Source organism: Bombina bombina, chromosome 4 (assembly GCF_027579735.1).
Source record: "Bombina bombina isolate aBomBom1 chromosome 4, aBomBom1.pri, whole genome shotgun sequence".
Taxonomy (NCBI): domain Eukaryota; kingdom Metazoa; phylum Chordata; class Amphibia; order Anura; family Bombinatoridae; genus Bombina; species Bombina bombina.
The window spans coordinates 138,375,668-138,398,102 of NC_069502.1; the positions used below are offsets into that span (position 1 = coordinate 138,375,668).

General features: G+C 38.3%; 1 protein-coding gene across 1 annotated transcript in view; it reads left to right on the forward strand.

The window, feature by feature from the left end:
- The window catches only part of PUM2 (pumilio RNA binding family member 2), a 129,063-nt gene that overhangs the window by 100,150 nt on the left and 6,478 nt on the right, over positions 1–22,435 (forward strand). The window contains 3 exon segments of the mRNA XM_053711200.1: positions 2,328–2,595; positions 11,451–11,580; positions 13,259–13,387. Of these exon segments, the coding sequence (XP_053567175.1) occupies positions 2,328–2,595; positions 11,451–11,580; positions 13,259–13,387 (527 nt within the window).

Genomic DNA, 22,435 nt, shown 5'->3' on the forward strand with positions numbered 1-22,435 from the left:
TTTTTTAAACCTCTTGTTGAAAAGAGGTTTCTGTTTATTACTTGTATACGCCACAGCTTGGCTATTAGTTCTCAGGAGTAATGGATTGTGGCTCTCACCACCTGTATGAAAGAAAATATAATTTATGCTTACCTGATTAATTTCTTTCGTGGTGGTAAAAGTCCACAAAGCCTTTCCTTTTTTTTGTGCACATTTTCCCCTGCTCTTATTTTGATGGATCTTATTAAGTTTCCTTCCTCTTTGTGCTCAGGTATACATTAGACTGAGGTATTGGTGTGGTAGGGGGGGTTTTATAGAGTTCTTGGGGTTTGGTAGTCTTTGCCGCCTCCTTGGGGTTTGGGTTGTCTTTGCCGCCTCCTAGTGGTAGGGAAGAGTGTTTTCCAGGAGTAATGGATCGTGGACTCTCATCTGTGTGAAATAAATTAATTTATCAGTTTGGCATAAATTATGTTTCCTGGGAAGCATCCACTGTTCTAAACGTTTTGCTTCCTAATGTTTTTTTTTTTTCCCCTAACCCACCTTTTTTGTATGCTATATGCCTGGTCTGTTTTCAAGCGTCTTATTTGGGCGAAAATCATTTATACGTTTTTTTTTTTTCTAAATGCTAACTATAAAGTGAAATTATAGAAAGGAAGTGTAGGGATATCTGAAGACTTCCTGGTAGTATACATTTAACTTAGTGATGTTCAACAGATTTTATATTGCAATGTTTTATAATGTGTATTTAAACTTTGCAGTATACTTTATTTTGTCCCCTTTTCCTGAAATTTAACTCTGAAAATAGTTCTAAAGTAATGAGGGTCGCCATGTTTAAACTTAAGTTTTCCCCTTTTATAACTTTCCTGCTGATAACTAGGAACAAATTAAAAAAGGCAATAAAAGAGAATGTGCAAACAAGGTTGTTTGGAAACCTTTTTAGTTAATCCTATGTTCCAAACAGAGAGAAACAGAAAACTAGTTCAAACATGGCGGCGTCCATGAATTTATGGAAACTAAAGTACTTTATAGAAAGTAAAGCTTTGTTACATATATTTTCAACGTTTAATCAACTAATATAATTGTACAAAAATTCTATGGCTATTCTTTGCTTTGAATACAAGTCTAGCATGTATTACTGTTTAACATCTCTAAGTGGCACAAGGCACTAAACCCGTCGATTCTGATTATGTTATCACTTTGAGTGTAATGAAACCGATTTATCATTGAGTATGAATCTGAAAAAATGGTAGGTGAATTAGGAAAACATTGCAACACGCGTATTGCAAGGGGGAAAAAAAAATCTATTCAAAATGCACTTGTGCATTTTAGTTATGGGTAGACTATTCCTTTAAAGATGTGTAATGTGTGTTTGTTAATGGGGGGGGAGTGAATGAATCTTTGTGGATTGATTATGAAATGCGTGTTGGTGCGCTTATGGAACTTAGGTACTGATCGCTCGCTGTTTCTGAGGACAATAGTGTAGCTAAACATGGAGCAAGTGTAAGACTGCCACTATCATGTTTTGGGCATATAAAAACTAAGGGTGTGCGGACATAAGTTGTTGTTTTTTTTGTTTTTGTTTAGTTCAGTTTTTTCTTTTTTTTTCTACAGTGACACTCAGAGATATAAAACCAAAATAATTTATTTTGTGATTCAGACAAAGCATAACATTTTAAACTTTTCCAATTAACTATTTTGCTTAGTTCCCATGATATTCTGTGTTGAAGAGATACCTAGGTAGCATCTGGAGAACTACATGGCATGAAATAGTGCTGCCATCTAGTGCTCTTGCAAAACTGCTGCCATATAGTGCTCCAAAAATGGGAGGGCTCCTAAGCTTCCGTTTCATAATTTTGTTGGTATCTTTTGTTGAAAAGCAGGAATAATGATAATAGAAGTAAATAAGAAAGTTTAAAATTGCATGCCCTGTCTGATACATGAGAACAATTTTGGGTTTCATATCCCTTTAATTTGAAAGAACACAGTCTATTACTTTATGTCTCCAGTACAGCTATAACCTAATCAGGCCCTCTTTCCATGCTTTCTTGCTGTATCTATATAAATCACTGTATTCCTCCTTGTAAGGGACTGGTCATTGTTGGGGAGTAGCTGGCTTGTGCTTTGTTAAACTGATTACTTTTGATGTAATAACCAATACATGCATGTGCTTTAAAGGTGTTAATTCTCCTTGCCAGTGGAACACATTGTTTAGGCTTTTTGTTTTTACCCACCCATGCTTTAAAGAGGTGGTGGCTGGTAAGTTGCATTTTTCTTCCCAATACTTCAAGGCAAATACTGCGCTTCTGTAAATGGTCTCTAGCTCTAATTCAAATGATTTCTTTTTGTAGGAGGGCTAACAAATGGCAGTGGACGGTATATTTCTGCTGCTCCTGGAGCGGAGGCAAAGTATCGCAATACAACCAGCACCTCAAGTTTGTTTAGTTCCAACAGCCAGCTCTTCCCACCCTCTCGTCTGCGGTACAACAGATCTGATATCATGCCTTCTGGCCGGAGTAGACTATTGGAGGATTTCAGGAACAACCGCTTCCCCAACCTGCAACTCAGGGACCTAATTGGGCACATAGTTGAGTTTTCTCAAGACCAGCATGGATCTCGGTAGGTCTTTTCATTAAAACATTATAATAGAATCATTATTAAAGAGACATGACACCTCAACGTTTTCTTTTGTGATTCAGATAGAGCATACGTTTTTAAACCATTTTTTTCAATTTGCTTTTGTCAATTTTTCTTCATTCTCTTGGTATCCTTTAAAGCGCAGCAATGCCCTACTAGGAGCTAACTAAACACATAAGAAAGTGACGAGGCATATATTTGCGGCCACCAATTGGCAGCAAGCTCCCACCTACTGAGCCAACCGATTTATGCTTTTTAACAAAGGATACCAAGAGAACTAAGCAAATTAGAGAACTTAATTTTAAACAACTTTCTAATTTACTTCTATTTATCTGAATCATGAAGAAAAAAATCAGGGTTTCATGTCCCTTTAATTGTGTGTGAGTGACATCCCTGTTTACTAGTTGCCCTCCTTTATTTCACACCTGCTTACAGGAGCATGCAGGATTAGTTTCCGAGGCTTCCCAGCTCTCTGGATTGTTACTGAATCTAGGTATTTCTCTATTTAGTGGGTGCAAATCTTATTTTTTTACTAAATTTTTTTCTGACATTTTAAAAGATTTGTTCTATTTGCTTTCAGTAGCTAAAGAGCGTTAAACAGAAAAATCTAAATTTATAAAAAAAAAGAAAAAATGCTTTATTTATTCATCCAATATAAATGGTCTAAGTTGTAAGAAATGCATTTTCCATTTCTAGGGAATCATTCCGTTTAAACCTTGTTAGTAGTAAGCCCGTTTAGAGACACTGGTATACGCTTTCCTTGCTATTTTTCCATGCTATCTTGCTCTGCAGAAAGTTGCAGTTTTCTATGTCCAACATGTCTCCTAGTCAAATACTTTCACTTAAGAAACCAACAATATTTTTGTTTTACATACATCCGTACTGTAGGGATTTAGGGGTAAAGCTATATTGTAAACAAGTGTTATTGAGCTCTTTAGCTTGATGATGCTAATTTGGCATCCTTTCTGACCTGCAGTGGCGTCACTAGGGGGTGCAGTCCGCTCTAGGTGACACCCTAGAGGGGGTTGACACCAACCCCTAGTGACGCCACTGTGAAGTAAGCTAAGACTAGCACTTTTCTACCCAGTGTGTAGCCCTCCCCCTCTTGGATTGCCAATAGGAGATAAGGAGCTAGTGGGGCAGTGACACACACAGGAAGGAGGAGGAGAGAACAGTCTGAACCAGGCCTGCCCTTTAGGTGGGGCCGCACTCAGAGTACAGTGCCACAGACTGCAGCAGCTGGGAAACCTACAGTAACGGCACACCACTGCATACTGGGTGTTCTGTCAGATTTTGCTCCCTCGTCAGATTTTGCTACCTCAATGAGCACATGCTCAGAATTACGTAATCACACTCCACATATGTTTGAAAGGAATGTGTGGAATGTGATTATGTAATAACCAGCATGCGCACATGCAGGTATCAAATCTCGATGAGGGAATAAATCTAGTGATTCCATTCCAGCAGCCACAGGCATGCACAGTTATAGTTGGTAGCACACAACCTGGTAGCAATTCGTTAACTGTACAATGTAGCGTACAGTTAATTAAATTAATATGGTAGATGTCAAATGCACATTAAATATACTGCAATGAAAAAATATATTTCCATTTTAATTTAATTAACTCTGCACTATGTTGTTCTTTGCCTGTTAACTTGCTCTTTTGGTTTTGGAGAAATGGTTTGTATTGTATACCTTTGATTGAACAGGCTGATGGTTCTGTATCGGATTCAGCAGTGGAAGAAATCCACCAGCTGCAGTTCAAATTTGTGGTGATACAATATTTTCTACGAATAAAGCAAAATGTCGCATTTTTAAAAGGACAGTAAACACCTTGTAATTACAAGACCATTCTGTTCTGTTGCTGTAGAATAAATGATCAGCCACGTCTTAATGTTTTTTAAACAACGTTACACACTTTTTTAATGCAGTTTATTTTTCAATAGCCAAACTTCACCCACTATTTGACTTATCTGGAGGATCTGGGCTATGTTCAAGGCATAAGCTTAAAGGGACAGTACACTGTAAAATTGTTTTTCCATTAATGTATTTTAAATGACTTGTTATACCAACTGCAGAGTATAAAATATTTGAGAAATTACATTTTCATGCTTATTTGTGTATATGAAGTAGCTGATTTTGTGCTTTGAAACCACAGCCTATTACAATTGGTTGAACTTAAAGGTAATATCAGATCTCATTATGTTCTAAGTATGTGTAAACAGACTTGCTTCCTTATCTTTTATTTGGCTGGAATACCAAAGCTCAATACATAGAGAGAACAATGGAAAATGATAATTTTATTACTTAACTATCCTGCATCCCACTGAGAGTGTAATCTCTTCTGCTGGCTGTGTTTACTTAGGCTATTCAATAGCCTATACTCCAGTATTAATTTGTTCAGTGTAGGTGGCGATACCACAGGCTAAATCAGCTATTTCAAATGCTGAAATAGGAGTAAAGGAGCTACTTGTAACCAATTTAATACACTCTAGCAGGTTAAAAGGATCATTGGGAATAATTTAAAGGGGAGACATTTTTTGGGTGAACTCAAACCAAGCCTAAAGAAGCCTGAGGTTAAAATTTTTCTGTACTTTTAAGTTTGTTTTTTTCCCCCTTATGTTTTCACTATGCACACCATGCAGCACAGGATAGACATACTATTCCTCCTATGTCTTCGCTTCTTTTGTCAGATGGTGAGATTTTGCGAGTCATCACATGTGGGAATTCCTCTCGTGAACACTAGGAGGAGGCAAAAGATACCCAACACACCAGAGCTTTTAATCACTCTCACTTCCGTTGATCCTCAGTCATTTTCGTTTGCACCCTTTTTGAAGAATGAGGTGAAAGAAGTGCAGATATACTCGTTTAGAGGGGTTCTCTAACCAATCTGAACCCCATTTACTCTTTGCCTCTGTTGGTCAGAGTGGTAGACAAGGAGTTGTCAACCAAGTAGCCTAAAGTCTTTTCTCAGTGAGTAATTTTACTAGGCTCCCAGGTAAAATGTGGACATGTCTTCAGTGAGTTGCTCATTGTGGGATCCACAGCTCTACCCAGATGTTGTAGATGCTATTACTACTTTAGATCCTTGACATTGTTCTTGCATTGCCTTCGATGGGCTTGTCTACTGGAAGCAAGTTGCTGCAGCTGAGGTAAGCACAGTAGATGAAGATTTTGAACGGTAAGTATATTGTACCTTCAAAGCCCACCGGGTCTTCGTATGAATATGTACACATAGTCTGGGGACATGTGTTTCTATACCATACACCTTTATACTAGTTGTTTATAGCACTTTATTTTTTTAAGGTTACTGTTACTTAAAATTTAGCAGTGTCATCTTAATGCAGTTGGCTTAGCATGCTCAAAAGTTACTTCTGAGCTGTACTACATTTTCTCTCTTGGCTTTAGCGTTCACTTGTAGCACAGGTGAGATATTCTAAAATGATCCTTCAGAACTCTGAGATCCCTAGTGAAATTTTCAAAAGGCAGATTTTGCTTTACTTCTCCAAGGGGCGTGCAAGTCCATTGTATAACGTAAACTTGGCACTTTCTGTTTTGTATTTTTTTTTGTATACAGCAGTGTATTTAGGATTGTGATTTTACAAATTCTGATTATGCTTTCACAGTTTCTGTGTAACTTTAACAAATAAGGATCATACTTTGTATATTTGTGTATTTTTTACAAATTAGATTGCACTTTGCATGTCTCTTATTTCAAACTGAAAAACTGACAGCTTCAGTTTCCCAGAGAGAGTCATTTACTTTCTATGGACTAGATAACCAAACATTCTCTAGTTGAGAGAGAGATTATTGTGCTGTCTTCACAGGGACATAACTCCTTGAATTTTCTAAGAAAGGGGCAGGAACCTGGAAATCACTAAGAGCTGAGATATTCCTTCCATGGAAAGTAATGAAACTCTCTGGGATACAAAATTTCACTTGGGAGAGAGACGGTAACTGGAGAACCCCTGGGGCTGATATAAAGGCTCTGTAGGCATCAATTCCAAATTAAACTGAAATGTTTTCACTACAATGTTTTCACTTGCTTTTGTCTATACAGTATTTTAGTATATATCACTTTTCTGTTAGTTAAAATAAGTGTGTGTATTGTGAATTTTGAGCAAACTTAAAGGGACATAAATTAATACTCATATGCTAAATCACTTGAAACTGATGCAGTATAACTGTAAAAAGCTGACGGGAAAATATCACCTGAGCATCTCTATGTAAAAAAGGAAGATATTTTACCTCACAACTTCCTCAGCTCAGCAGAGTAAGTTCTGTGTAAAAAGTTATACTCAGCTGCTCCCAGCTGCAGGTAAAAAATTTTAAAAAAAATTAAGAAATGAACAGCAGCCAATCAGCATCAGCAGTGCTGAGGTCATGAACTATTTTACTGTGATCTCATGAGATTTGACTTGACTCTGCTTAACTCTCTGCTTCACATACATAAATGAGAGAGATCCCGCAATGCTAGAGAGTTCCTCCCTTTATCTTTTGCTGGAGAATCTTGCATATCAGGGCCTAAGTATTTAGCTTTGGCATATAGATTGGAGATCATATAAAGAGAAGCAGTTTTCCAGCCTCCAGTATAGGTTTGAAATGTTGTTGATATGATGGACCCTGTAAGAAATTAATAAAGGTCTTTTTAAAATTTAACTGGAGGCTGGAAAACTACTTCTTTTGAATACATATTGGGGTCTGGCTAACCCTTTCCCGTGCCCCAGAAGGAAAAAAGGTGCTGTCTTTCACTATCACATATACAAGATCATATAAAGAAGCATGTGTGTACAGAAAGTGATAAAATTAGATCTGATTTTACTGCAAGCTCAACCCATTTTAATGGGTTGTGATTTCAAAGAACACCTGTTATTTCATATACAAAAATAAACCTAGAGACGTAATTTCTCATACAATTTATTCTGTTGTATAACCAGTCATTGGAAACACATTAAGGGAAAACAATTTTAAAATTGAAAGAATTGAATATTATCTAGATGCACTTTTATACCTAATAACTTTTGAAGTCCTAACCCCCCAGAAAAGGCATGCACTTCCAGTAAAGGTAGAGGTAAAAGCAACATGCATTCTAAATAATAATTTAATTATGTATTCTCTAAATTTCAATAAAAAATATATATATATATATATATATATATATATATATATATATATATATATATATACACACACTACTTCTGTATTGATTTTTTCCCCAAAAGGGATTGACAATTAGCAGCAGGCAATACATAATTAAAGGGACACAACCCAATTTTTTTTCTTTTGTGATTCAGATAGAGCATGCAATTTTCTAATTTACACCTATTAATTTTTCTTTGTTCTCTTCCTTTCTTTATTTGAAAAAGGCATTTAAGCTATTTTTTTTGTTCTGTACCATGGGAAGCACTTGTTTATTGGTGGGTGAATTTATACACCAATCAGCAAGAACAACCTAGTTCACCAAAAATGGGACGGCATCTAAACTTCCATTCTTGTATTTCAAATAAAGATACCAATAGAATGAAGACAATTTGATAATAGGAGTCAATTAGAAAGTTGCTTAAAATTGCATGCTCTATCTGAATCACAAAAGAAAAAAAATTGGGTTCAGTGTCCCTTTAACCCCTTAATGACCGAGGACGTACGCCACACGTCCTCAGAAAAAAGGCAGTTAACGCCTGAGGACGTGTGGCGTACGTCCTCGGTTTGGAAAGCAGCTGGAAGCGATCCTCATCGCTTCCAGCTGCTTTCCGGTTATTGCAGGATGCCTCAATATCGAGGCATCCTGCAATAACAATTTGTACCCCTCCGGTGCAGAGAGAGCCACTCTGTGGCCCTCTCTACACCGGCCATCGATGGCCGCAATCGTTGGTGGGTGGGAGCTGCAGTGGGAGGCGGGTGGGCGGCCATCGATGGCTTCAGATTCACAGAGGGGGGCGGGATCGGGGGCGGGAGAGTCAGGGGCGCGCACAGACACGCGCGCGTGCACGGGGGATCGGCGGGCGGGGCGCGTGCACGGGAGGGAGCGGGTGGGAACCACTTACACTACAGAAATAATTTTGTAGTAAGTGGGAGGAAGTGGGGGAGTAAATGCCCCCAAAAACTAATCTAAGGGATCTGGGTGGGGGGGGGGGTAGGGGTTGGTCGTGGGGAAGCTACACTACAGCAAAATGTAAAAAAAATAAATACAAAAAGAGGAAAAAATATTGTTAACTGGGTACTGACAGACAGCTGCCAGTACCCAAGATGGCCCCCAATAAGGCAGGGGGGGGGGTTAGAGAGCTGTTTTTGGGGGGGATCAGGGAGGTTGGGGGCTAAGGGGGGATCCTACAAAGTAGCATATGTAAATATGCTAAAGATGTATTTTTTTTTTAAAAAAAAAAACTTTTATTTTAGTACTGGCAGACTTTCTGCCAGTACTTAAGATGGCGGGGACAATTGTGGGGTGGGGGAGGGAAGGGAGCTGTTTGGGAGATATCAGGGGGTCTGATGTGTCAGGTGGGAGGCTGATCTCTACACTAAAGCTAAAATTAACCCCGCAAGCTCCCTACAAACTACCTAATTAACCCCTTGACTGCTAGCCATAATACATGTGTGATGCGCAGCAGCACTTTGCGGCCTTCTAATTACCAAAAAGCAACCCCAAAGTCATATATGTCTGCTATTTCTGAACAAAGGGGATCCCAGAGAAGCATTTACAACTATTTGTGCCATAATTGCACATGCTGTTTGTAAATAATTTCAGTGAGAAACCTAAAATTGTGAAAAATTTAGCGTTTTTTTTTAATTTGATTGCATTTGGCGGTGAAATGGTGGCATGAAATATACCAAAATGGGCCTAGATCAATACTTGGGGTTGTCTACTACACTACACTGAAGCTAAAATTAACCCTAGAAGCTCCCTACATGCTCCCTAATTAACCCCTTCACTGCTGGGCATAATACACGTGTGGTGCGCAGTCGCATTTAGCAGCCTTCTAATTATTAAAAAGCAAAACCAAAGCCATATATGTCTGCTATTTATGAACAAAGGGGATCCCAGAGAAGCATTTACAACCATGTATGCTATAATTGCATAAGTTTTTTGTAAATAATTTCAGTGAGAAACCTAAAGTTTGTGAAAAAAATTGTGAAAAAGTGAACATTTTTTTTTATTTGATCGCATTTGGCGGTGAAATGGTGGCATGAAATATACCAAAATGGGCCTAGATCAATACTTTGGGATGTCTTCTAAAAAAAAATATATACATGTCAAGGGATATTCAGGGATTCCTGAAAGATATCAGTGTTCCAATGTAACTAGCGCTAATTTTGAAAAAAAGTGGTTTGGAAATAGCAAAGTGCTACTTGTATTTATGGCCCTATAACTTGCAAAAAAAGCAAAGAACATGTAAACATTGGGTATTTCTAAACTCAGGACAAAATTTAGAAACTATTTAGCATGGTTTTTGTTTGGTGGTTGTAGATGTATAACAGATTTTGGGGGTCAAAGTTAGAAAAAGTGTGTTTTTTTCTATTTTTTCCTCATATTTTATAAAAAAATTTATAGTAAATTATAAGATATGAGGAAAATAATGGTATATTTTGAAAGTCCATTTAATGGCGAGAAAAACGGTATATAATATGTGTGGGTACATTAAATGAGCAAGGGGAAAATTACAGCTAAACACAAACACCGCAGAAATGTAAAAATAGCCTTGGTCCCAAACGGACAGAAAATGGAAAAGTGCTGTGGTCATTAAGGGGTTAACATACTTTTTTTAGTACTATTCACTTTGTCAACTTCAAAAGGATAAATGTGTTGGTCCTTCCAGTTTTTTGAACCACAGCCTTATGATTTGGAACAGTTGCTGTATTTGGCTGATTAATCAATTACCCTATCTCCCTCACTTTTAGCGAATCTTTATTTAATTGCATTTATAGACTCTCTTGCAACTGAGGAAAACATCTTGAATTTGTCTCTTGCCTGCTCTGTATTTTGAAATTTAAAGGGACAGTAAACAATTTTGAAATGTTTTTATAAAATGTTTAGTTATGCATAATAAAACAATTTTGCAATGTATTTCATTTTTTATTATTTTTTGCTGCCTTTTTATGTAATTTAGCACTTAAAATAGAGCAATTTCTAACTCTCTAACCTTGAAATGCATCTGCTGACCCTGCTACATATCTGTCCACTAGCTTTTAGCTGATAACTGCAAAACAGTTCACCTTATACTAACTTTACAACAGTGGCAAGCTGTTGTCTGCAGACTAAAGCCCAGATTGGCTCCTGCAAATAAGGCAAATGCTTGGTGTAGTTTGGCTATTGAAAAATAATTGCAGTAAAAAGGATGTTTTAAAAACCTGTTGACTTGGCCGATAGGTCATTCTATAGCATCACAACAGAAATGTCTTGTAATTACAAGTTCTTTGCTGTCGCATTAAGTCTTCTTGGGCTTTTAGGTGGAGTTGCTTATGTCCAATTGGATATATTCCAGTCTTGCTCATTTGATCGTCAGAAAAAGGCACATCTCGTTGATTTCTCTAGCAGTTAAGTGCAAAAAGACTCTAAATAGGAAAGTACAAACTATGGCCCAGCAAGGGAAAATAGCTGTGTGGTTTTATTTTTTTTTTTTTTATTTTTTTTTTTTGAGGGCCCTTGAGATACTCTAGGACCAGATACAAAACTGTACATGCAACATTTATGATTGTACCTCTACTTTACTTTAACTGGAAGGTAGTTGTACCTGCAGAGTGTAATTTTACTTCTTTGCATACCGAAGTTCATTTAAAGGACTTTAATGTTTTGGTTTTTTTTTAAATGTTTTCTTGTCCTAATGATCTGTTATTTCAGATTCATACAGCAGAAGTTAGAACGTGCCACTCCGGCAGAACGTCATATGGTATTCAATGAGATTCTGCAAGCTGCCTACCAGTTGATGACAGATGTATTTGGAAATTATGTTATACAGAAATTTTTTGAAGTACGTTGCTTGTAAATGGTGTATTACTTCTGCATAGTATTTGTTTACTGTTTTGACTAAATATTCATACATGTGCATTTACAATGTTTTTACCTTCTAAAAATGTGGCCTTTTGCGTGGAATATAAAGTCATAAACTAAGCCAACATGTTGATGCAGATTCTGTGAAACAAAGGGTTAAAAATACATGTACATAATGTTTACATCACAAGTTATTTATTGGTGGTAGTTCCTGGATGGTTTGGGCCAGATTAAAAGTGGATAGATCTGTGCCTCAATAGTCCAAATTTTGCAAAAGAAAAATGTCTCCCCACCTAAAACTGCCATGCTGAGCAAAACTCTTCCATAACTTTATATACTTTATTAAAGGGACAGTCTAGACCCAATACATCATTTTGATTACATATTGTTACGTACCAGAGAAGTATCCTGCAGCTGGTCCCACATCGATAAGTTTTAAGTACATGAAACCTTTTATAGGGACACGAAACCCAATTTTTTTTTTCTTTTATGATTCAGAGCATGCAATTTTAAGCAACTTTCTAATTTACTCCTACTAAATTTTCTTCACTCTCCTGCTATCTTTATTTAAAAAGCAGGAATATGATACATAGGAGCCGACCCATTTTTGGTTGAGAACCTGGGTTATGCTTGCTTATTGGTGGCTAAATGTAAACCACCAGTAAGCAAGCGCTATCCATGGTGCTGAACCTAAAAAATGGGCTTGCTGCTAAAATTTACATTCCTGCTTTTTAAATAAAGATAGAAACAGAACGAAAAAAAATTGATAATAGAAGTAAATTACAAAGTTATTAATTTTTCTTCTTTCTCTTGCTATCTTTATTTGAAAAATGAGGCATCTAAGCTAGCGAGCCAGACAATTTTTGGTTTAGACAGCTGGACAACACTTGTTTATTGGTGGGTGAATCTATCCACCAATCGGCAAGAACAACCTAGGCTGTTCACCAAAAATGCACTGCTAAACAGTCATACAAGAAAACAGCTAATTGAACAAGAAGAAATAAGTGGGCGGAGCTTGGTAACCATTTTCAGTTGCTAACAAACGGTTATTTAAGTCTCATGTACTTTTCAGAAGCTTATAGGCTGTGGAACTGGTTGCATGATGCTTGTCTGGTATGTAACAAGTATTGGGTTAATTTACATGGACAGTCTACTTGAAAAATGTTATTGTTTAAAAGATAGATAATCCCTTTATATTAACAATATCCCAGTTTTACATAACCGACACTGATTACTTCTGTGTTTAAACTAGTATGTGCTTTACTTGCATTTCAGCTAATCGGTGCTGACTCTTGCATAACTCCACGAGAGTGAGCACAATGTTACCAATATGGCACATGTGAACTAGCACTGTCCAGCTGTAAAAAAACCTGTCAAAATGCACTGAGGCGGCCTTCAAGGGCTTGGAAATCGTATGAGCCTACATTGTTTTAGTCTTCAACAAAGAATACCAAGAAAACCAAAGCAAATTTGACGATAAAAGTACATTGGAAAGCAGTTTTAAATTGCATGTCCTATCTGAATTATGAAAGTTTAATTTTGACTTTACTGTCCCTTTAAGTACTCTTTGTTCATTTTCAAAATCAGACAATCTTATGTTCAAGCAGAACTACCTCTTTTATAAGCCTGACGTGTAACATTACCCCTGTATTTTGCAGTTTGGGAGTATGGACCACAAATTAGCTCTTGCAACGCGTATACGTGGGCACGTTCTTCCTCTTGCCTTACAAATGTATGGATGTCGTGTCATTCAAAAAGCACTGGAATCCATATCTCCAGACCAGCAGGTATGTTTTCAGCAAACCATTAATCTACATCTTGTCCTTTTATTTCTGTTGCTCATAAATCTTTCTTACAATTTATTTTTTATTTTCAAATATATGGTCCTAAGCTAATTTTATGTTAATGTAACCACATTTATTTTAATTAAACCTTAGCTCCTCATTGTTAAAATTTTTCACTTACCCCTGTGTGGCTAATTAAAAAATAAATAAATCCGTTTTCTCTTTCTTCACTGATAATTTAAATATCTAGGAAGTTGTTTTCTTTGTGCCTTATTAAAGGGACATTATACACTAGATTTTACTTTACATAAATGTTTTGTAGATCTATTTATATAGCATATACAGCTTATTTTTTTTTATTTAAAGTATAGTTTTGCTCATTTTTAAATAACATTGTGCTGATTTTCAGACTCCTAACCAAGCCCCAAAGTTTTAGGAGAATACTGATGTATGCCTACTCCAGCTTGCTCCTGTTTGTATAGAGAGTATTTTAATATGCAGGGGCAGGGGGAAAGTCTGCTCTTCTTGTTATAGAACCACTTGGAGTGGGTGTTAAAGCTAACCTTTTCAACAGAGCTAAACTGGGAACTTCTAAATAAGTGTGCTTTTTAAAAAAATGGTTTTATACTGAATTTTTAGATCAGTATCTGCATTTTCTTTATAGTAGTTTCTGTGTAACTTTAACATATAAGGCTCATACTGTGTATATGTGTGTATATATAAATGTTTTTTTTTATAAATTAGATTGCACTTTGCATGTCTTATTAAAACTGAAAAACCGTCAGCTTCAGTTTCCCAAGGAGCTTTATTACTTTCTATGGGTCAGATGATCAAACATTCCATAGTTTGGCGAAAGAATATAGTGCTGACTTCACATGGACAGAACTCACTGAATTTTCTAAGAAAAGTGGGGAACCTGGAAATCCCCAGAGAGATGCCTTCCATAGAAAGTAATGAAGCTCTCTGGGAGACAAATTTCACAACGGAGAGAGAAGGTAACTTTATAACCCCTGGGGCTGATATAAAGGCTTAGTTTGCATCAATGCCAAATTTAACTGAAATGTTTTCACTAAAATTTAACTTGCTTGTGTCTATTTTAGTATACTTTAATTTTCTGTTAAAATATGTCTATTGTAAATTTTGAGCAAACTTCAAACAAATCAGTGAGACCAGCTTGTTTAAAATGCTTAGAATATGTCACAAGACTCGCGAGAGAGATTCAGACATACCCTGGGAACTCCCCTGTTTAGCCCAGGAAACTGCCCTGTCCCTCCCACTTTCTGAAATTGTCAGTTTACAATGGAGAAAATACAATGTGCAGTATAATGTTATAAAAAGTGTGGTCCTAAATTATTAAAGTAACAAAAAAACTTTCAAAGCATAATCAGAATGTGTAAAATCACTGCTAGATAAAAATGTCAATGTATTAAATTACAAATAAGTGCAAAGCTTAAATGCAATAATACTAAAAGGACCCATTCTAAAATGTATAGTAATATAAAAACATAATTTATGTAAGAACTTACCTGATAAATTAATTTCTTTCATAGTGGCAAGAGTCCATGAGCTACTGACGTATGGGTTATACATTTCTACTAGGAGGGGGCAAAGTTTCCTAAACCTCAAAATGCCTGTAAATACACCTCACATATACCTTAGTTTAGCGTGTAGCCAAGAAGTGAGGTGTAAAAGGAGTAAAAAGCATACAAAAAGAGGAACTGGAAAAAAAATAAACTGCTTTTTACAAAAAAATCAAAACCGCAAAAAATAGGGTGGGTCTCATGGACTCTTGCCACTATGAAAGAAATTAATTTATCAGATAAGTTCTTACATAAATGATGTTTTCTTTCATGTAAGTGGCAAGAGTACATGAGCTAGTGACGTATGGGACATAATACCCAAGATGTGGAAGTCCACAAGTCACTAGAGAGGGAGGGATAAAATAACAGCTAAATCCGCTGAGAAATTAAATCCAAAAAATAAAGTTTTTTCTTAAACTTTTCAAAAAAACTAAGATCAGTCATTAGAATCAAACTGAGACAACTGCCTGAAGAACCTTTCTACCAAAGGCTGCTTCCGAAGAAACAAACACATCAAAATGGTCAAATTTAGTAAAAGTATGCAAAGACCACGTTGCTGCTTTGCAAATTTGATCAACTGAAGCTTCATTCTTAAAAGCCCAAGAAATGGCAATTGATCTAGTAGAATGAGCTGTAATTCTCTGAGGCGAAGACTGCCCCGCTTCCAAATAAGCTTTGTGAATCAAAAGTTTCAACCAAGATGCCAAAGAAATGGCAGAAGCTTTCTGACCTTTCTTGAAGCCAGAAAAAATAAGACTAGAAGTCTTTCTGAAATCTTTAGTAGCCTCAACATAATATTTCAAAGCTCTTGCCACATTCAAAGAATGTAAAGATTTTTCAAGAGGATTAGAACATAAAGAAGGAACAATTTCCCTATTGATGTTGTTAGAATTCACAACCTTAAGTAAAAATTTAAATGAAGTCCGCAAAACGGCTTTATCCTTAAGGAAAATCAGATAAGGAGACTCACAAGAGAGAGCAGACAATTCGGAAACTGTTCTAGCATAAGAGCCAAAAGAAATATCACTTTCCAAGAAAGTAATTTAATATCCAGAGAATCCATAGGCTCAAAGGAGGAGCCTGTAAAATCTTCAAAACCAAATTGAGACTCCAAGGAGGAGAAATAGATTTAATAACAAGTTTGATACGAATCAAAGCCTGAACAAAACAATTAATATTAGTAAGTTTAGCTATCTTTCTATGAAATAAGACAGAGCATAGATTTGTCCTTTCAAATTATTTGCAGACAAACCCTTCTCTAAACCATCCTGAAGAAACTGTAAAATCCTAGGAATTCTAAAAGATGATAAATGTTCCTTGAGACAGACTTACAAGCCTGTATCATAGTGCTAATCACTGAGTCAGAGAAACCTCTATGACTAAGCACTAAGCGCTCAATTTCCATGCCATCAAATTTAGAGATTTGAGATCCTGATGGATAAACGACCCTTGAGAAAGAAGGTCTGGCCTTAAAGGAAGTGGCCAAGGCTGGCAACTGGACATCCGGACAAGATCTGTATACCAAACCCTGTGAGGCCATGCTGGTGCTATCAGAAACACACGAGATTGTTCCATTATGATCTTGGAGATCACCCTTGGAACAAGAACCAGAAGCGGAAAAATATAAGCAGGTTGGTAAAACCAAGGAATTGCTAAGGCATCCACCATCTCCGCCTGAGGATCCCTGGACCTGGAAATGTATCTGGGAAGCTTCTTGTTTAGACGGGAGGCCATCAGAACTATTTCGGAAAGACCACACATCTGTACAAGTCGAAAAAAGACATCTGTATGGAGAGACCACTCCCCCGGATGTAACGGCTGAGATAATCCACTTCCCAACTGTCCACACCTGAGATATGAATCACAGAAATTTGACAAGAGTTGGCTTCCGCCCAAGAAAGTATCAGAGATACTTCCTTCATTGCTGAAGGACTGTGAGTCCCACCTTGATGATTGACATATGCAACTGTTGTGACATTGTCTGTTTGAAAACAAATGTAAAGTTCTCTCTTCAATAGAGGCCACACCTGAAGAGCTCTGAAAATAGCACAGAGTTCTAAAATATTGATTGGCAACCTCGCCTCTTGAGGATACCAAACCCCTTGGGCTGTCAGAGACCCCCTGACAGCTCCCCAACCTGTTAGACTTGCATCTGGTGTGATCACAGTCCAGGTGGGACGAACAAATGAGTCCCCTTGAACAATAAGGTGACTGTCTAACCACCAAGTCGGAGAGAGTTGAGTGTTGGGATTTAAGTATATCAGTTGTGATATCTGAATATAATCCCTGCACCATTGCTGCGACAAGCAAAGCTGTAGAGGCCTCGTATGAAAACGAGCAAAGGGGATCGCATCTGATGCTGCAGTCATGAGACCTAAAACTTCCATGCACATTACCACTGAAGGAAATTATAGAGGCTGAAGGTTTAGACAAGCTAAAACTAGCTTCATTCATCTCTTATCTGTCAAAGAAAGTCATGGACACTGAATCTATCTGGAACCCTAAAAAGGTGACCTTTGTCTGAGGAATCAAGAAACTTTTGTAAATTGATCCTCCAACCATGTCTTTGAAGAAACCACACTAGTTGTTTCGTGTGAGATTCTGCTAAATGAAAAGATTGAGCTAGTACCAAGATAGCATCCAAATATGGAAATACCGCAATAACCTGCTCTCTAATTACTGATAGAAGGGCACCGAGAACCTTCGAAAAGATTCTTAGAGCTATCGCTAGGCAGTAATTTTTCATAATTGAAGGGACAGTCTACAATAGAATTTTTATTGTTTTAAAAGATTGATAATCCCTTTATTACCCATTTCCCAGTTTTGCATACCCAACACATTTAAATTAATATACTTTTTCCTCTGATTACCTTGTATCTAAGAATCTTCTGACAGCCCCCTGTCTACATGACTTTTTATTTATTACCTATTGACTGGAATTTAGTACTGTTGTGCTAAATCTTAAAGGGACACTGAACCCAAATATTTTTTTTTCTCCAACATAGGTGTGTCCGGTCCACGGCGTCATCCTTACTTGTGGGATATTCTCTTCCCCAACAGGAAATGGCAAAGAGCCCAGCAAAGCTGGTCATATGATCCCTCCTAGGCTCCGCCTACCCCAGTCATTCTCTTTGCCGTTGCACAGGCAACATCTCCACGGAGATGGCTAAGAGTTTTTTGGTGTTTAAATGTAGTTTTTATTCTTCAATCAAGTGTTTGTTATTTTAAAATAGTGCTGGTATGTACTATTTACTCTGAAACAGAAAAGAGAAGAAGATTTCTGTTTGTGAGAGGAAGATGATTTTAGCAAACGTTACTAAAATCGATTGCTGTTTCCACACAGGACTGTTGAGATGAAGTAACTTCAGTTGGGGGAAGCAGTTGGCAGACTTTTCTGCCTGAGGTATGACTGGCCACATTTCTAACACGACTTGGTAATGCTGGAAGGCTGTCATTTTCCCTATGGGGACCGGTAAGCCATTTTCTTAGATTAAGTAAAAGAATAAAGGCTTTATAAGGGCTTAAAAAACTGGTAGACATTTTTCTGGGCTAAAACGATTACTTTGCTAAGCATATTTGACAGATTATAGCTCTTTATAGTTATTATAATCTTGGGGATTGTTGTTAAAAAACGGCAGGCACTGTATGGACACCTTTTTCAGATGGGGCCTTCTCTAGTCATAGGCAGAGCCTCATTTTCGCGCCACTAATGCGCAGTTGTTTTTGGAAGGCAAGGCATGCAGATGCATGTGTGAGGAGCTAAGATCCACTGAAAAAGCTTATAGAAGGCGTCATTTGGTATCGTATTCCCCTCTGGGCTTGGTTGGGTCTCAGCAAAGCAGATTCCTGGGACTGTATAGGGGTTAAATGTAAAAACGGCTCCGGTTCCGTTATTTTAAGGGTTAAAGCTTTCAAATTTGGTGTGCAATACTTTTAAGGCTTTAAGACACTGTGGTGAAATTTTGGTGAATTTTGAACAATTGCTTCATACTTTTTCGCATATTCAGTAATAAAGTGTGTTCTGTTTAAAATTTAAAGTGACAGTAACGGTTTTATTTTAAAACGTTTTTTGTGCTTTGTTGCCAAGTTTAAGCCTGTTTAACATGTCTGAACCATCAGATAAACGATGTTCTATATGTATGAAAGCCAATGTGTCTCCCCATTTAAATATATGTGATAATTGTGACATGGTGTCCAAACAAAGTAGGGACAATGATGCCACAGATAATAATAGTGCCCAAGATGATTCTTCAGATGAGGGGAGTAAGCATGGTACTGCATCACCCCCTTCTGTGTCTACACCAGTTTTGCCCACACAAGAGGCCCCTAGTACATCTAGTGCGCCAATACTTATTACTATGCAACAATTAACGGCTGTTATGGATAATTCTATTGCAAATATTTTATCTAAAATGCCTACTTATCAAAGAAAGCGCGATTGCTCTGTTTTAAACACTGAAGAGCAAGAGGACGCTGATGATAACGTTTCTGACATACCCTCACACCAATCTGAAGGGGCCAGGAGGGAGGTTTTGTCTGAGGGAGAAATTTCAGATTCAGGAAAAATTTCTCAACAAGCTGAACCTGATGTTGTAACATTTAAATTAGAACATCTCGCACTGCTTAAGGAGGTATTATCTACTCTGGATGATTGTGACAATTTGGTCATTCCAGAGAAATTATGTAAGATGGACAAGTTCCTAGAGGTTCCGGTGCCCCCCGATGTTTTTCCTATACCCAAGCGGGTGGCGGACATAGTAAACAAGGAATGGGAAAGGCCCGGCATACCTTTTGTTCCTCCCCCTATATTTAAGAAATTATTTCCTATAGTCGACCCCAGAAAGGACTTATGGCAGACAGTCCCTAAGGTCGAGGGGGCGGTCTCTACTCTAAACAAACGCACTACTATTCCCATAGAAGATAGTTGTGCTTTTAAAGATCCTATGGATAAAAAATTAGAGGGTTTGCTTAAAAAGATGTTTGTTCAGCAAGGTTACCTTCTTCAACCAATTTCATGCATTGTTCCTGTCACTACGGCAGCGTGTTTCTGGTTCGAAGAACTAGAAAAGTCGCTCAATAAAGAATCTTCGTATGAGGAGGTTATGGACAGAGTTCATGCACTTAAATTGGCTAACTCTTTTATTCTAGATGCCGCTTTGCAATTAGCGAGATTAGCGGCGAAAAATTCAGGATTTGCTATCGTGGCGCGCAGAGCGCTCTGGCTAAAGTCTTGGTCAGCGGATGTGTCTTCCAAGACAAAATTGCTTAACATCCCTTTCAAGGGCAAAACACTGTTTGGTCCTGATTTGAAAGAGATTATTTCAGACATCACCGGAGGAAAGGGCCACGCCCTTCCTCAGGATAGGTCTTTTAAGGCTAGAAATAAGCCTAATTTTCGTCCCTTTCGCAGAAACGGACCAGCCTCTACTTCTACATCCTCTAAGCAAGAGGGTAATACTTCTCAACCCAAACCAGCCTGGAGACCGATGCAAGGCTGGAACAAGGGTAAGCAGGCCAAGAAGCCTGCCACTGCTACCAAAACAGCATGAAGGGATGGCCCCCGATCCGGGACCGGATCTGGTGGGGGGCAGACTTTCTCTCTTTGCTCAGGCCTGGGCAAGAGATGTTCAGGATCCTTGGGCACTAGAAATAGTTTCTCAAGGTTATCTCCTGGAATTCAAGGAACTACCCCCAAGGGGAAGGTTCCACAGGTCTCAATTATCTTCAAACCAAATAAAAAGACAGGCATTCTTACATTGTGTAGAAGACCTGTTAAAGATGGGAGTAATTCATCCAGTTCCAATAAGAGAACAAGGGATGGGGTTTTACTCCAACCTGTTCATAGTTCCCAAAAAAGAGGGAACATTCAGACCAATTCTAGATCTCAAGATCCTAAACAAATTTCTCAGGGTTCCATCGTTCAAAATGGAAACCATTCGTACGATCCTTCCTACCATCCAGGAAGGTCAATTTATGACCACGGTGGATTTAAAGGATGCGTACCTCCATATTCCTATCCACAAGGAACATCATCAGTTCCTAAGGTTCGCTTTTCTGGACAAGCATTACCAGTTTGTGGCACTTCCATTCGGATTAGCCACTGCTCCGAGAATTTTCACAAAAAAGTACTAGGGTCCCTTCTAGCGGTTCTAAGACCAAGGGGCATTGCAGTAGTACCGTACTTGGACGACATCCTGATTCAAGCGTCGTCTCTGTCAAAAGCAAAGGCTCATACGGACATCGTCCTAGCCTTTCTCAGATCTCACGGATGGAAAGTGAACATAGAAAAAAGTTCTTTCCCCGTCAACAAGAGTTCCCTTCTTGGGAACAATAATAGACTCCTTAGAAATGAGGATTTTTCTGACAGAGGTCAGAAAATCAAAACTTCTAAGCTCTTGTCAAGTTCTTCATTCTGTTCTTCGTCCTTCCATAGCGCAGTGCATGGAAGTAATAGGATTGATGGTTGCAGCAATGGACATAGTTCCTTTTGCACGAATTCATCTAAGACCATTACAACTGTGCATGCTCAGACAGTGGAATGGGGATTATACAGACTTGTCTCCGACGATTCAAGTAGATCAAAGGACCAGAGATTCACTCCGTTGGTGGCTAATCCTGGACAACCTGTCACAGGGAATGAGCTTCCGCAGACCAGAGTGGGTCATTGTCACGACCGACGCCAGTCTGGTGGGCTGGGGCGCGGTCTGGGAACCCCTGAAAGCTCAGGGTTTATGGTCTCGGGAAGAATCTCTTCTCCCGATAAACATTCTGGAACTGAGAGCGATATTCAATGCTCTCAAAGCTTGGCCTCATCTAGCAAAGGCCAAATTCATAAGGTTTCAATCAGACAACATGACGACAGTTGCATATATCAACCATCAGGGGGGAACAAGGAGTTCCCTGGCGATGGAGGAAGTGACCAAGATAATTCAATGGGCGGAGGATCACTCCTGCCACTTGTCTGCAATCCACATCCCAGGAGTGGAAAATTGGGAAGCAGATTTTTTGAGTCGTCAGACATTCCACCCGGAAATCTTTGCCCAAATAACTCAATTATGGGGCATTCCAGGCATGGATCTGATGGCGTCTCGTCAGAACTTCAAGGTTCCTTGTTACGGGTCCAGATCCAGGGATCCCAAGGCGACTCTAGTAGATGCACTAGTAGCACCTTGGACCTTCAACCTAGCTTATGTTTTCCCACCGTTTCCTCTCATTCCCAGGCTGGTAGCCAGGATCAACCAGGAGAGGGCTTCGGTGATCTTGATAGCTCCTGCGTGGCCACGCAGGACTTGGTATGCAGACCTGGTGAATATGTCATCGGCTCCACCATGGAAGCTACCTTTGAGACATGACCTTCTTGTTCAGGGTCCATTCGAACATCCGAATCTGGTTTCTCTCCAACTGACTGCTTGGAGATTGAACGCTTGATTTTATCAAAGCGTGGGTTTTCAGATTCTGTAATTGATACTCT